At 44.9% G+C, this 14,401-nt stretch overlaps 1 protein-coding gene across 2 annotated transcripts in view; it reads right to left on the bottom strand.

Moving 5' to 3' along the window:
* LOC121570009 (neuropilin-1a) overlaps positions 1-14,401 on the bottom strand; it is a 92,562-nt gene that overhangs the window by 38,390 nt on the left and 39,771 nt on the right. For both annotated transcript variants that reach the window (XM_041881450.1, XM_041881452.1), the window contains exons 5-7: positions 12,074-12,304; positions 9,547-9,702; positions 6,397-6,563 (exon numbers count right to left, since the gene is read on the bottom strand). In XM_041881450.1, the coding sequence (XP_041737384.1) occupies positions 6,397-6,563; positions 9,547-9,702; positions 12,074-12,304 (554 nt within the window). The remainder of the gene's footprint in view (positions 1-6,396; positions 6,564-9,546; positions 9,703-12,073; positions 12,305-14,401) is intronic.

Here is a 14,401-nt window from a genome sequence, read left to right as displayed (position 1 = left end):
CAAAAGGCTTCTTAACAGCTTCTACCCCCAAGCCATAAGACTCTTGAACAGCTAATCAAATGGCTACCCGGACCATTTGCATTGTCCCCCACCCACCCCCTCTTTTACGCTGCTCCACTCTCTGTTTATTATCTATGCATAGTCACTTTAACTCTACCTACATGTACATATTACCTCAATTACCTCAACTAACCTGTGCCCCCTCACATTGACTCTGTACCGGTACCCCCTGTATATAGCGTCGGTACTGTTATTTTACTGCTGCTCTTTAATTTTAAATTTAAATTTTAAATGTATCTATTTTTTACTTAACACTTATTTTTCTTAAAACTGCATTGTTGGTTAAGGGCTTGTAAGTAAGCATTTCACTGTAAGGTCTACACCTGTTGTATTCGGAGCATGCGACAAATATAATTTGATTTGATTGAAAAGTAGTGCACTAAAAAGAGAATTTGGGAAGCAACCATGATGACTGCCGAGTGGCGCAGTGGTCTAAGGCACTGCATAGCAGCTAGCTCTGTCTGGGAGACCCATGGCACACAATTGGCCCAGCGTTGTCCAGGGTAGGGGAGGGAATGGCCGACAGGGATGTAGCTCAGTTGGTAGAGCATGGTGTTTGCAACGCCAGGGTTATGGGTTCGATTCCCACGGGGGGGCAGTATAATAAAATAATGTATGCACTCATGTAAGTCGCTCTGGATAAGATTACTACTAAAATGTAAACGTAATGTTACACTGTTACCACAGATGACTGAATAATGCTCATTGGCGTTGAGAAAACAAAGCAACAGGACCTCAGGAAGGAACTGAGAATGACGTCATGACTTCATGACATGTCTAGTCATTCAGTTATGTCAATGACAACACTTGTATAGGATATGGAGCAACCTATGACCACTTTATGATACAGTACAGTGTGTATCAGTCAGGAGGATGTAAAATCAGGTCCTGTAGTCAAAAAACATGCTGATCTAGGATCAGGTCCAATCCTCTTCATTATGGGAAAATTGATCCTGTATCAGGCAAAATTGATCGATCCTGTATCAGCCGTATAGTCTAGGCCTAGATACTGAACTGTACAGTAGATCTCACAGGGCAGCCAAATCCCAGGCTCCCTCCCTCCAACCTTTCTAGCCAGACTTAATCAACAGAGAGAAGCTGATGTTACTTACAATCTACATTCTAATTATTCAACAGGACAGGCCCTTGTTACAGGAGGGGGTCGCAGTTCCGGAGTGACCCACTAGGTGTCATCTTCCGACAACCTTAGGCACCTCCTCACTCACAGTGTGGACTAATCATGATACTATTGGTGTCACCTGTGTCTACATGTTGGTGTCACCTGTGTCTGCCCAGGCCTGGCAGGCGTTCCCCAGGAGTATTGGGATCTGGGGGAGGTGTTTAGTAAGAGGCGTGCCAAGGGCCTACCTCCTCACAGGCCATATGACGGCTCGATCGATCTCCTGCCGGGCGCCAGGCCCACACGAGGGCGATTGTTTTCCTTGTCCTGGCCGGAGACGCTGGCCATGAGGGAGTACATCGACGAGGCACTCGTCGAGGGTCACATCTGTCCCTCTACCTCACTCGACGGCGCGGGCTTCTTTTTCATGGGGAAAAAGGACGGTGGGCAGCGGCCGTGCATTGATTACCGGGCACTGAAAGACATCACGGTTAAGAACCACTACCCACTCCCCCTGTTGACAACAGCACTTGAGTTGTTGCAGGGAGCCCTTGATGTGTCTGACATGTCAAGGGAATAGGGAATCTGGATTATTCCATTTTTTCCTCGTTAATGTAAGAAAGCTCAAAGGATGCCTGTCAGTCCATCCATCCGCATGCACACACACACACAAACACTAACACACACACTAGCCTTATAGAGAGCAATAGTAATACCGTCTTTTTGTAGGCACTAACTCGGCCATGGAGGGGGGACGGTGGGTGGGTGGTGGCTATGGGAGGATATCCAGTTTTTCATTGTGGACTCTCCGGAGTGTCCCCTCATCCTCGGGCAACCCTGCCTGGTCGTCCACAAACCCCGGATAGACTGGTCCACGGGGCGGCTCATCCTGGAGGGAGGCTCCGCCATCGTCCCGTTCCGGTCTCCACCGACCACTCATCAGCCCAAACCACCATCCCAGACCACCTACCAGTCCTCACCTTTTCCCCAGGTCCCGCACTCTGAACCGCCTACCGCCCAAGCGGCGGTTGCCACCGGGAGGACGGCGGCTACAGACTCCGTCACCGGCCCAGACCTGGCAGGCGTTCCCCAGGAGTATTGGGATCAGGGGGAGGTGTTTAGTAAGAGGCGTGCCAAGGGCCTACCTCCTCACAGGCCATATGACGGCGCGATCGATCTCCTGCCGGGCGCCATGCCCACACGAGGGCGATTGTTTTCCTTGTCCTGGCCGGAGACGTTGGCCATGAGGGAGTACATCGACGAGGCACTCGTCGAGGGTCACATCTGTCCCTCTACCTCACCCGACGGCGCGGGCTTCTTTTTCGTGGGGAAAAAGGACGGTGGGCAGCGGCCGTGCATTGATTACCGGGCACTGAAAGACATCACGGTTAAGAACCACTACCCACTCCCCCTGTTGACAACAGCACTTGAGTCGTTGCAGGGAGCCCTTGATGTGTCTGACATGTCAAGGGAATAGGGAATCTGGATTATTCTATTTTTTCCTCGTTAATGTAAGAAAGCTCAAAGGATGCCTGTCAGTCCATCCATCCGCATGCACACACACACAAACACACACACACACACTAGCCTTATAGAGAGCAATAGTAATGCCGTCTTTTTGTAGGCACTAACTCGGCCATGGCCGTTGGCCAAAGCCTATGGGGAAACAAATGTTTTTTTTTGATGGTTTTTGGATAAATGCCGAAAATACTTAAACATTTTCATCCTGAAATATAGCTGAAGCATGTCAATCAAAGACAAAATGACCAAGTTACCAAACACTGGTAAACACAGGCTTAAGAGACCTTATACATTTTGTTCTATGAGATAATCTTCAACAGCTAATGTCACTTTTTGTAAAATTTGTGCCCTGGTGCTTTGAGGGCACCTGCCATTAATGATGGGTAGAGATTGTTGTTGCTGCTGCTGCTCCCTCCCTCCGACAGGCTTAATGAAATGAAGAATTCCACTCTTTTAATAACACTTGCTATAATTAAACCTCTCTCTTCATGAGCGCAGGGAGGGCATAAGTGCAGCAGCAAAGATTTCATGAAATTATAAATTACACACCATACCAACCACGGAATTCACTCTTTGTTACCCTAGAAACAGATGTGCCAGGCTTCGACTTCTTTGTCATTTGATTGGCTGAGGAGGGAATTGGAGCACCCAACAGAGCATATCCCCTTTTTATCCAGTTTGTATTTTACTGCTAAATAAAATGAAATAAATAAATAAGAAAACCTCAGACTAATCAATACTATATTGAGCATTCTGAACTGTTCCAGAATCGTTGTTCTACTGCTCTGGCATCAGCACAGCGGGAGAGAGACCATTTAGAGTTTAATTACAATCTGAAATGACTAGCAGAGTTAGGAGAGAAAGTCTATGAAGTCTACTTAATTATTGGGAGTAGTATATGAAGTGGCAACTGTTAAGCAGTGCAGAACAGAACAGAGCAGAACAGAACGGCCCACTTGGTTTTAAAGGGCTGGTTTTAAATAACTCCTCATTAGCAAAAATAGTCATTCTAAACAGATTTTCACAGAATTAAAGTCTCTCAGGACAGATAATACTGCATCTAGCATCACTGGAAAAGAAAAAGACCATAGTATCTACAGTATGTCTTATAAACTGCCTATCCTTCCACTTACAAGTTATTATTGCTTCTTGATTGTTGATTGTTGATGAAACTAAGCCATATGATCTCTATGTTCATAAAGGCTTCTGCATGCTTCAGAACTCGGCTAGGCGAACCAAATGAGTGTGTTCGCATACTCCCTTAATAGAACGTTGCTTGAAAAATGAGAAAAAGCAGCATTAGCACTGTTTGTCCATCTTGAGACGTCGTAGACAGTATACACTTCCTCAAAATGGTCAGATAACTCAAGATATCAGTCATTAATTTTGAAGTTTTTGCCAAGGGATCTTAGTCGCGCAACTTTACATCTAACTAAGATGTTTGGTGCAGTATCTTGCAAGTACATTGTTTTGCATGAAAACAAGTAATCTATCGTTGAATGACAACAAACACTTCCCTACTGTTGATCAATGACCGATGAAGGTACGTAGACTTCGGGTCCCGAACTTCAGCTTGCCTCAATATTTTTTTGTTGTTGTGCACGAACAGCCGAAAGAAACCTTGCCAAAGAGCAAAACAAACAAAACATCACAAAATGTCGTCATAATAGATGCACACTGTTCCGAACTGTTTCGGATGGGAAGCAAGTGGACACCTTAACTCTCTGGTCAAACTCACAGGTTATTCCAGACATGATAGGACCTATGACAATGGATATGTGCCTGTCTACAGTATGAATGTGTGTTCTGTCGATCAGTAACCTCGTCTCTGTCCCACTGACCTACTAATGCATCTTAGGGCTTAAGTGTGGAATTTCCCCTCTGAGAGACTATCAGTGTTACACAACTTTAACCGTCCGTCCCCTCTCCTATAGAGGAACTGCTTCAGGAAGTAGTCTGGGACGGGATGGGAGGGCAGTGTGTGTCTGTGTCCCAAATGGCAACCTATTCCCTATATAATGCACTACTTTAGACCAGAGCCCTATGGGCCCTGGTTGAAAGTAGTGCACTTTATAGGGAATAGGCTGCTATTTGGGACACACACACATGGGTTCCTCTCCAGTACAATGGGCCCCCGCCAGGCCCAGCCAGGCCCTGGGCCCTCCTCTCACTCACCCACAGAGCACAGAGCCAAGAGCCCCCTCCACACACACATACACACACACACACACACACACACATGCATGCAAAACACACACACACAAATACACACTCCCCCGCCTCTGATTCAATTAGTCTGCAAGGAGCAACAGGGGCCCTCAGGACAATATTTTCATAACAATAAGGAAAACCTTGATTATGGACCTCCCCATGTGAATATTTGGCTGCAGGTCAGATCTATTATAAGCCCCCTGAGGATTATATACGTATGGTCGGGCCAAACTTTAAACTTTTAAGCGACGTGGGGATGGATTGTAGGCCTAATAAAAAAAACAAATATGGAAAAATACGTCTGAGCATTTACAAGGCCTGGAGGCTTTTGGGTTACTAAATCAAACATGCTCAGAACTATGTATAGGTATTAGTGTATGGTTGGGTCAAGAAAGGTTGTCATGTCAACACAGTAACAGGTTCCAGTGTATGTGACATAGTCATGCCTTTGGGATCAGAAACTCAGAGCTCCAGTCTTTTCATATAAAGTTCCCTTTCTGTGAATGATAATGCCAGATGTCCTAAAACGCATACTCTAGTTTACAGTATAGCAATACCCTATGATAACAAAGTTATGTGTGTGTGTGTGTGTGGATGGGGTGGATATGTCCCCTGGGGCAGTCACCACAGCGGATAACAGGATGCCAGCGATTATCAGGTAGGAGAGGAAGAGAACCACAGAGAGAGAGAGAAAGAGAGAGACAGAGAGCTTTGTGGAGTGTCTGGAATCCACAGCTAGCCTGGAGTTCCATCAGACAGGAAGCAGAAAGTAATCATCAGATTTCTGGATCACCTTAAAGGATTTACCCAGCATGGCACAGGGGTGTCCACAGAGGACACAGTGAACAGACAGACTCCTGGAATTGGACCAGGAACTACAAAGTAGGAAGGAGTCACCTCTACTGTAGTCACAAGTCTGAGTCTGAAATGGCACCCTATTCCCTCTGTAGTGCACTACTTTTGACCCTATTCTCTATGTAGTACACTAACTTTGACCAGGGCCCATGGCACTACTTATTAACCCATTCCCTATGTTATGCACTACTTTTGACCAGAGGTTTATGCGGGAAATGTTCAAAAGTAGGTCATTCAGCTTCAATAACACAGTCAAAAAGCCTGTTGTTGTTTTGTCTCCAAACAGCTTTGGGTCAATGACTTTGGAGAAGTTTTCAAGAAGTTACAGTATTGCTTATAGGGTATATGGCCTTTTTTCAGCCATAAACACACCCATTCTTCAAATGTATTTATGATAAGACATTAGCCATCTCTGTGACAGTCTGTGACATTTTATGGTAGTCCCATGTGGCTCAATTGGTAGAGCATGGCGCTAGAAACTTTAAGATTGTGGGTTTGAATCCTGCTGGGGCCATCCATACAAATATGTATGCACTCACTGATGTACTGATAGTAAGTCTCTTGGGATAAAAGCATCTGCGAAATAGCATATATTATATATTGCTTTGAGGTTATGGTGCAGACCATACCTGTATCCACTCTTTGTTGTTGTCCTCTCCTGGTGTCCATGCGTTCTCATAGTAGTTGAGTCTGGCTCGCTCCGGGGACCAGCCTGGGTTGTACTGAGAAGAAGCTACAATCTGCTCTGATGCTATCTCCCCCGATTCCATACCTAACGGGTCTGTACAGTCAAAATCTGAGAGAGAGAGAGAGAGAGATTGTTGAGACACTTTAGTCAATTTTTTTTGCTGAAAGCACCATCCAGGTGTCCCAGGCCAGAGTACACATCAACTCCCTGGGGATAGGGACACTCAGTGGCAGGGTCCGGGCTGGCACTCTGGTGGCCGGAATAAAGAGCCACATCAGCGCTGCCTCAGTGGATCCCCGCTTCCACTCCCTCTCTCTCCCCCACCACACACAAAGGCATTAATGGAAGGCAAGCACAGTGGAACTATGGTGCTACAACAAGACATAAAGCTTTATTCATAAAACATTCAGTGTAGGGCTAAGTTCACTGTACACTTGTTTGAAAAAAGGGAAACTATTATGCATGAAAGTAGAGCCAGTAGGTTTTCATTGGAGTTGGTGCTGGTTCATCCCTCCTTCAAAGCTCGCTGTAGGCAGTTTGTGTTTCACACATGGTGCACATTTCCTAATATTGTTGTCCCACGGGATTTTAAGGCATATTTAGTGTCAGTGTTCTGGGCTGTAAATTCTCCCAGAATGCCTGTACCACACAGGATAGAGGGCATCTCCTTGTTTGTGTTGATATGGTGCAGTCGGCCAGGGTCAGCCTGAGTGAGTGTGTGTGTGTGTTTGTTTGTGTGTGTGTGGGTGTCTGAGTGAATGTGTTTAAGTATACAACTACCGGCCAGGTCAAGAGGTGATCTCTTCCTCTCTCCATACTACATCATTCTCCAGAGCCCTATATGTAACACACACACACACACACACACACACACACACAGACATGAAGGCAGGTGCACAAGCACACACTCACATTCAGGCAGGCACATTGCGTATACCAGCGCTGTGCAGCTTCAAGCAGATGGAGAGACCATCTGTATTAGCTCATAGACAGTCCTTGACTGCTGCACACCCTATACTATACACACTACAGCAGAGAGAGAAAGCAAAAGAAAGAAAGGTAAAAAAGAGAAAACCGTTTCACACTCCCTCAACTCTCATCTTCTTCTTTCTTAAATACCCCCTCTTTTCTTCTTCTTCTTCTTCTTCTTCTTCTTCTTCTTCTTCTTCTTCTTCTTCTTCTTCTTCTTCTTCTTCTTCTTCTTCTTCTTCTTCTTCTTCTTCTTCTTCTTCTTCTTCTTCTTCTTCTTCTTCTTCTTCTTCTTCTTCTCAAACTCTGGAAGGAGGAATCTGAATCTCTCCATAAACATCAACCAGACCCAGATTATTTTATGTATATTCCCTCTGATTGTAAACAAAGAGCCTCTAGTTTGCAGCCTGACGTGTAGATGTACTCATGTGTGTTGCTATCAGCTATTAGCCTGCGTTTTAAGCAGCACACTCTGTGAAGTGTGGTGGAGGGTGATCAGGAAGATAGTATGGATGCGTTCTAAATGGCACCCTATTCCTTTATAGTGCATTACTTTTGACCAGTGCCCTATGGGCCCTTCTCAAAAGGAGTGCACTATAAAGAGAATAGGGTGCCAAGTGGGACACCCTAGCAGGGCTGTCAGGGAGAGAAGAGAGAAGGCAAGCCTGCTTTATCACCATCAAAGCAACACCTTATCACCCCTACATCACCCCCTCTCAGCTAAAGTGTACAAGTATTACATTATGTAGGGGTAAAAAGGAAAAGCCATGGATTATACATCTAAGGGCTTATTAATAAATAACTAAGAGTACAAGTCTAAACCACAGTGGATATAAACTGTGATGGACTGGATCTGTCTACTCTCTGAGGATTCATTCAGCCAGGTTGTTAGCAGCCGAATGCATAAATAGTAGGACAGACGTCAAATAATGCAGTGACTTGATGAGTTTAGTCTTTTGATTGTATGTGTCCCTATCAAATACATGTAATATTGGGGCTTAGTGTTCAGTGAGAGATTATGTTATGTTTATGTTGCCGTGGTACTGAGCTGTTGGGACTATAGAGACTAGTGACACGGGCAGTCATCACTGTATGTGACTGTGCTCAGGCTCTGTGTGAGTCTATCTAGGGGCCTATGCATACATGCATATCACTACTCCCCACGGGGGACATAGAACCATCTGGGATGAATAGTGTTTTATTTAACACCAGCCCTCGCCATAATAACCCGACGGGGGTGGGGGGTGGGTGGGGGGGGTTGACTGGGTGAGTCTGTGGAAAGATTTACTGGCTTCAAGGTGGTTGTGTTTCGCAAGTGAAATGTTTAGTCGGAGCATTTCTCAAATTGTGGTCATGGGGGCCAGGCCCTAGGACGATGATCATGCTGTGTTAGAGGCTGGGAGCTGGGACACTGTCTGTCTGGAGAGGCTGTCTGTCCGCCCCACAGTGTCTCTACCACTGCTGTGTTAAAGTTAGGCCTCATAAACTGGGGGAGATGGCACGTGCCTTGTAACACATCCACTTAATGAAAAGACCGGGAGCTGTTGATTTAATAACTCCCTTTAGTGCCACATTAAAGTAAATGTGTATAGCAGTGGGACAGGGACCACCCCTTGTATGTATGAAGGCATGTATGACGCTATTGTATTGACCCAAACCAAACTTTCCTTATTCTGATATTTTATTTTCACATTGTCTCTTTCAGTATGGTTCCAGCAAATGTGGTGGATGCGTAATCAGGCCAGCTAAATCCAGCTTGGTTTGGCTACAGATGTAAGATCTTAATTTGATCACTCTTTTGTTGCTGAGAATTTCCCCGCACAGCAGGAAATGCAGATGAGCTTCATGATTTACATAAATTTACTGAAAACCCGCACTAACACATGGCTATATTAACAGTATTGCATTTTTCATGTAGCCTAATTTTGGCCAGCTAATAGCCCAAACATTGATCAAGCAACACTATGGACTAAACGTTCAAATCCTTTTGCTGCAAGATTATTCAGCTGCGACAATACTCGTCAAAATAAGATCCAACACTGCAGATTCGGCTCAGTAGCATGAATTCCCTCTAGATTGTTTCTCTGGTCCAGTTTGCCAATCAATGATGAACAACACTCACCCTCTGGCACAGTCCGCTCCAACACAGTGAAGTTGGCAGAGAAGCCCTCCTTGGCGATGGCGCTATCGGTGTTGATTGTCAGTGCCAAGATGCCCGTGTAGGAGATGATACGACCCGGGGTGTTCTGACCACAGTACCGTCCAATGTACGGACCAACTGCAGAGGGGGGGGAACAGACGGAGCGGTAGATAGAGAGAGGGGAGGAGAGGAAGAGAGAGGGCGATGGGAAGAAAGAGAGGGAAGGAGAGTGAGAGATAGAAATAGAGAGAGAGTGAGGGGGTGGAGAGAGAGGGGGAGAGCGAGAGAGATCATCAGTTACCAAGGTTACAACTGAAGATGGGAGTGTGTGTAGAGTTAAGAGTTAAGTCAGTATTTGCTTGCCGTAGGTCTGTCACATGGGTGTTTATACACAGTAAACACAACCCCCCACCCCCATGGAGGTAAACCCCCCCCCATATGCCCACAAAACAGACACACATATAGAGAGAGAGAGAGAGCGAGAGCGAGAGCGAGAGCGAGAGCGAGAGAGAGAGAGAGAGAGAGAGAGAGAGAGAGAGAGAGAGAGAGAAGATGAAGAACAACAGGGACTCCTGCTTAAGACAAGGCAAAGTCGAGGTTTCTGTCTGTTTTATACCAGTCATACATTCCTGGGCCTTTTTTAATGTGATGGTATAGTGCTGAGGTGGGTATGATCTGGCCACTAAGACTAAACAAACAGAGATAAGGGGAAAAACAAGGGAATGTCAAAAGAAAAGAGGGCAATAAAAGTGAACCCAGGAGCTGATACCATATTGTATCTATGAGTGTGTGTGTGTGTGTATGTGTGTGTGCCTGCTTGCTTGCTTTCTTACATGGCTGTCTGTGTGTGTGTGTGTGTGTGTGCCTGCCTGCCTGTGTGTGTGTTCCTCTGTCTAGATGTTAAGCAGGTCTGGAGGCCTGGTGCTTATCAATGATTAGTAAGCCTGTGATCAGTGGCAAGTGACAGCCAGGCTGCTGCCCTGCTCCCCTCTAAACCTCTCACATCCCCTCACTCTGACATGTCACTTACAGCTTGGCATTACAACTAGACACACAGATGAAAGGGAGAGAGGGGTTAGCCTGGGTGGGGACCTGATGGCTCAGATTCATCATCATAACACAGGAGGGTTAGGATTAGCCATCTCCTAGATTATCTGCATGACTCAATGGCGCTATGCAAATGTAAAAGGCTCTGTTGTGAACTCTGTGTCTCTGCAGGAGGTCTCTATGGTCCTGGGGGAGGCAAGAGGAGGGTAGAAGGAGAGAGGATGGGGAGGGTGCCACAACCACACTCTCTCTACCCGTCTCAGTCTGCCTGAGACGTGGGAGAAAGGGAGGAGGGAGCGAAGGAGGGAGAAGGAGAGAGGGAGGGAGGGAGGCGCGACTCCACAGGCGCTACATGGGAGTCCTCACCCTCACCGCCCCCCGTCTTACCCCCTCATCGCCACCCGTGGCGAGCACACCTCCAGCCTTTCGTGCTAATGCACTATTGATCCAAAAGGGACCACAGGTACTGTGCCCAGCCCTCATCAGACATGGCCCGACACACAACATGGCCCCCAGCCTCCCCTCTATGTCTCCCCTGTCTCCCCCATGGCCTTCCACCTCTAACTCACCTCCCATGTTCCAGGCCCCACTGTCTCACACACTCAATTACTCTGGATGTGAGAAGAGTGTTATTTTGTTATTTTCCCCATTTCTAGACCCCACAAAGACAAAAGAGGAGACACTCTGCTGTTGGTGGCTATTTGAAACATGATATGTTCTTAGATAAGAAGATGAACCCTTAGTCTAAGAGTGTTGTAAAGTAAAAGTTTCAGAATTTCATACTCAGAATAAACGTGTGTTCCTAAGACAGTTAGTCTCATGGTAAAAGTCTCCATTGTCGATCACAGATGTCAGTTTTCTAAATGCATTTCACTGAGTGGCGAAAATAAAGGTGATAATAACGTGAAAGACTGAGCCCTCAACGTCTTCACAGCTTGTTTAATCAACACTGTTCGTTTTAGAGAAATTATAAACCTCCCACCTTTGAAGAAAATATATAAACAGGTTCTGGAAAACCCTGCAACACTTTTATATTAAATACCTGAGTCAAGTCTGGCACTGTTACAAGCCAGTTTAACTTCTAGAAGAAACAACAGCTAAAACCCAAACCCAGACAAAAGGGTTAGGTTGTTTCTGGACAGAAAAGTCCTCTCCTGACCGATCGATCAACAGTATGGTGGAGTACCACCCCTGTCTACATACCATGGCCTCCTCCCAACTGACAAACATAAACAACTCCACAAACACAATACATGTCTGTAAGGGGAGGAAGGGAGTATTGTAGACTATCATAATTAGGACATTTTTAGCATTGAGTTATGACAACTAGGCTACGTGTCCTGTCCACAGTCATCGCCCTATTCATATTTATTGAGTGTGTTAATATTACAAAACTGTATAATACTGAGAACGCTAACAAAAATACTAGCTATATCTGACTAGATATATGACTGTCACTCACCTCCAGGGAAGCCGTCCCAGATCTCCAGCCTATCGTATCGACAGAAGACCCCGGTGGGAGGAGTGGTGTCAGGCTCCAGCTCGAAGCTCTCGAACTCCAGGATGATCTCGGACATCTTGGGGGCAAAGATCATGAAGGTGCAGTCTAGGTTGTTGGGATACTTCTCTGGAAAACCAGGTGACTTTATTACCCCATTGTTTTTAGACGTGAAGTTCCTGGAACATTCCGGACCTGAGAGGAGGAGAGGAAAAGAGAGATTTCTAGTTTATTTATCCTTTATTAAACCAGGGAAGTCGCATTGAGATTGACATCTCTTCTGCAAGTGAGACAGGAGAAGACCCACTGGGCACACACTGATTGAATGAATGTTGTTTCCACGTCATTTCAATGAAATTATGTTGAACCAATGTGGAATGGACGTTGAATTGACGTCTGTGCCCAGATGGGAGAGAAAGATATAGTCGAGAGAAATAAAGAGGAAGATAGAGAGAAGAAGAGAAAGAAAGAAAGAAAGAAAGAAAGAAAGAAAGAAAGAAAGAAAGAAAGAAGGAAAGAAAGAAAGAAAGAAAGAAAGAAAGAAAGAAAGAAAGAAAGAAAGAAAGAAAGAAAGAAGGAAAGAAAGAAAGAAGGAAAGAAAGAAAGAAAGAAAGAAAGAAAGAAAGAAAGAAAGAAAGAAAGAAAGAAAGAAGGAAAGAAAGAAAGAAGGAAAGAAAGAAAGAAAGAAAGAAAGAAAGAAAGAAAGAAAAAAAGAAAGAAAGAAAGAAAGAAAGAAAGAAAGAAAGAAAGAAAGAAAGAAAGAAAGAAAGAAGAGAGGAAAGAGGAGAGAGCGAAAGAGATGAAAGTAGGTGATACTTTTGAGTGTCTTGTTTTACGGTTTGTTTGTTTGCCTGTTCCTTTGTGCTTTGTGATGGTTTGTGATGGAGAAGCTCTGTGAGCCAGCTGGCACTTTAAGACAGTGCTTTATAGCCCTGAGAGGGAGACCACCTTGAATCTGTTGCATTCATTCAATGGGCTGCTGATACACAATTCACACCATCCTTTGCTCTCTCTCTCTCTCTGACTGTCAGCTTCTTATTCTTTGTCAGTCGTTGACTTCGCAGTTCTGTATTCCTCTGTGTGTGTGTGTGTTGAATCTGTTGTTGATGCTGTAACATCTGGCCAGAGTGATTGTAAACATCAGTGAAAGGCCTCAATCACCAGCACGGGACTGAATAAACATGTCCCCCGACACACACACAACCCCCCCCCCCCACAGCCACGTCATTACGCGTCTGTGCAACATATGAGAAGTGCTTACACACACATACACACAAGCATGCACACACTCACACACACACAATCACTCATGCACACACAGACACAAACACCACACACACACACACTTGCCAGTTTTATGTTTTATAACAGCAAGTCAAAACATTTACTCATGGCTCCCTGGAGAAGAGGCCTTCAGCTGATTAGGGAAGTGAGCAGATTTCACACATTCGTCACTTTACACAGCACACGTTGGAAATGAGAGTGGCTTACTTATTTTCTTTCTTTTTTTGGGGGGGCTGTAAGGCAAGACAGGAACACCAGTTCAGTTTGACTGTAAGGCGAGTTTACATTTAGTGCTGCTCTGAAAGCTAAAGATTCCAAAACAGCGGGTCTGGCCATTAATTCTGCAGTTTTCCTCCTTTTTCCTGTTTGAAAAACCGTAGAGACCAGAAATACTTTTCTAAAATATCAGGGCCAGGGATGTGATTGTCCAGAACTCTGTGGACCTCCACAGACTGATCCCAGGGATGACTGAGTTTGGGATCAGAGGGAGGTTCAGGGGCACAGAGGTGTGTGTGTGTGTGTTTCAAGTTCAAGTTTCAATAATAAATAATAAAATAAATAATAAAAGATAAGAATACAAACATAAAGTAAATGGCTCAGTACAATAGAATAAACATTTTAGAATAAGTATAATATAGAAAGGCTAAATTTATAGTCCACTATTTACACGTTTTGTGGAAGGGGGGACTGGAGGGCAAGTGTTTAAATTGTGTAGTATTTAGCAATAATAATAAGAGTCTGGTAGCAGCAGTTGTGATGTGGTGTAGCATGAATATATACACTACCGTTCAAAAGTTTAGGGTCACTTAGAATTTTCCTTGTTTTCGAAAGAAAAGCCATTTTTTTGTCCATTAAATTAACATCAAATTGATAAGAAATACAGTGTAGACATTGTTAATGTTGTAAATGGCTATTGTAGCTGGAAACGGCAGATTTTTAATGGAATATCTACATAGCCGTACAGAGGCCCTTTATCAGCAACCATCAGTCCTGTGTTCCAATGGCATG

Source organism: Coregonus clupeaformis, chromosome 7, assembly GCF_020615455.1.
Source record: "Coregonus clupeaformis isolate EN_2021a chromosome 7, ASM2061545v1, whole genome shotgun sequence".
Classification (NCBI taxonomy): domain Eukaryota; kingdom Metazoa; phylum Chordata; class Actinopteri; order Salmoniformes; family Salmonidae; genus Coregonus; species Coregonus clupeaformis.
Note: the sequence above shows the minus strand (reverse complement) of the source record. Positions and strands in the feature narration are given on the sequence as shown.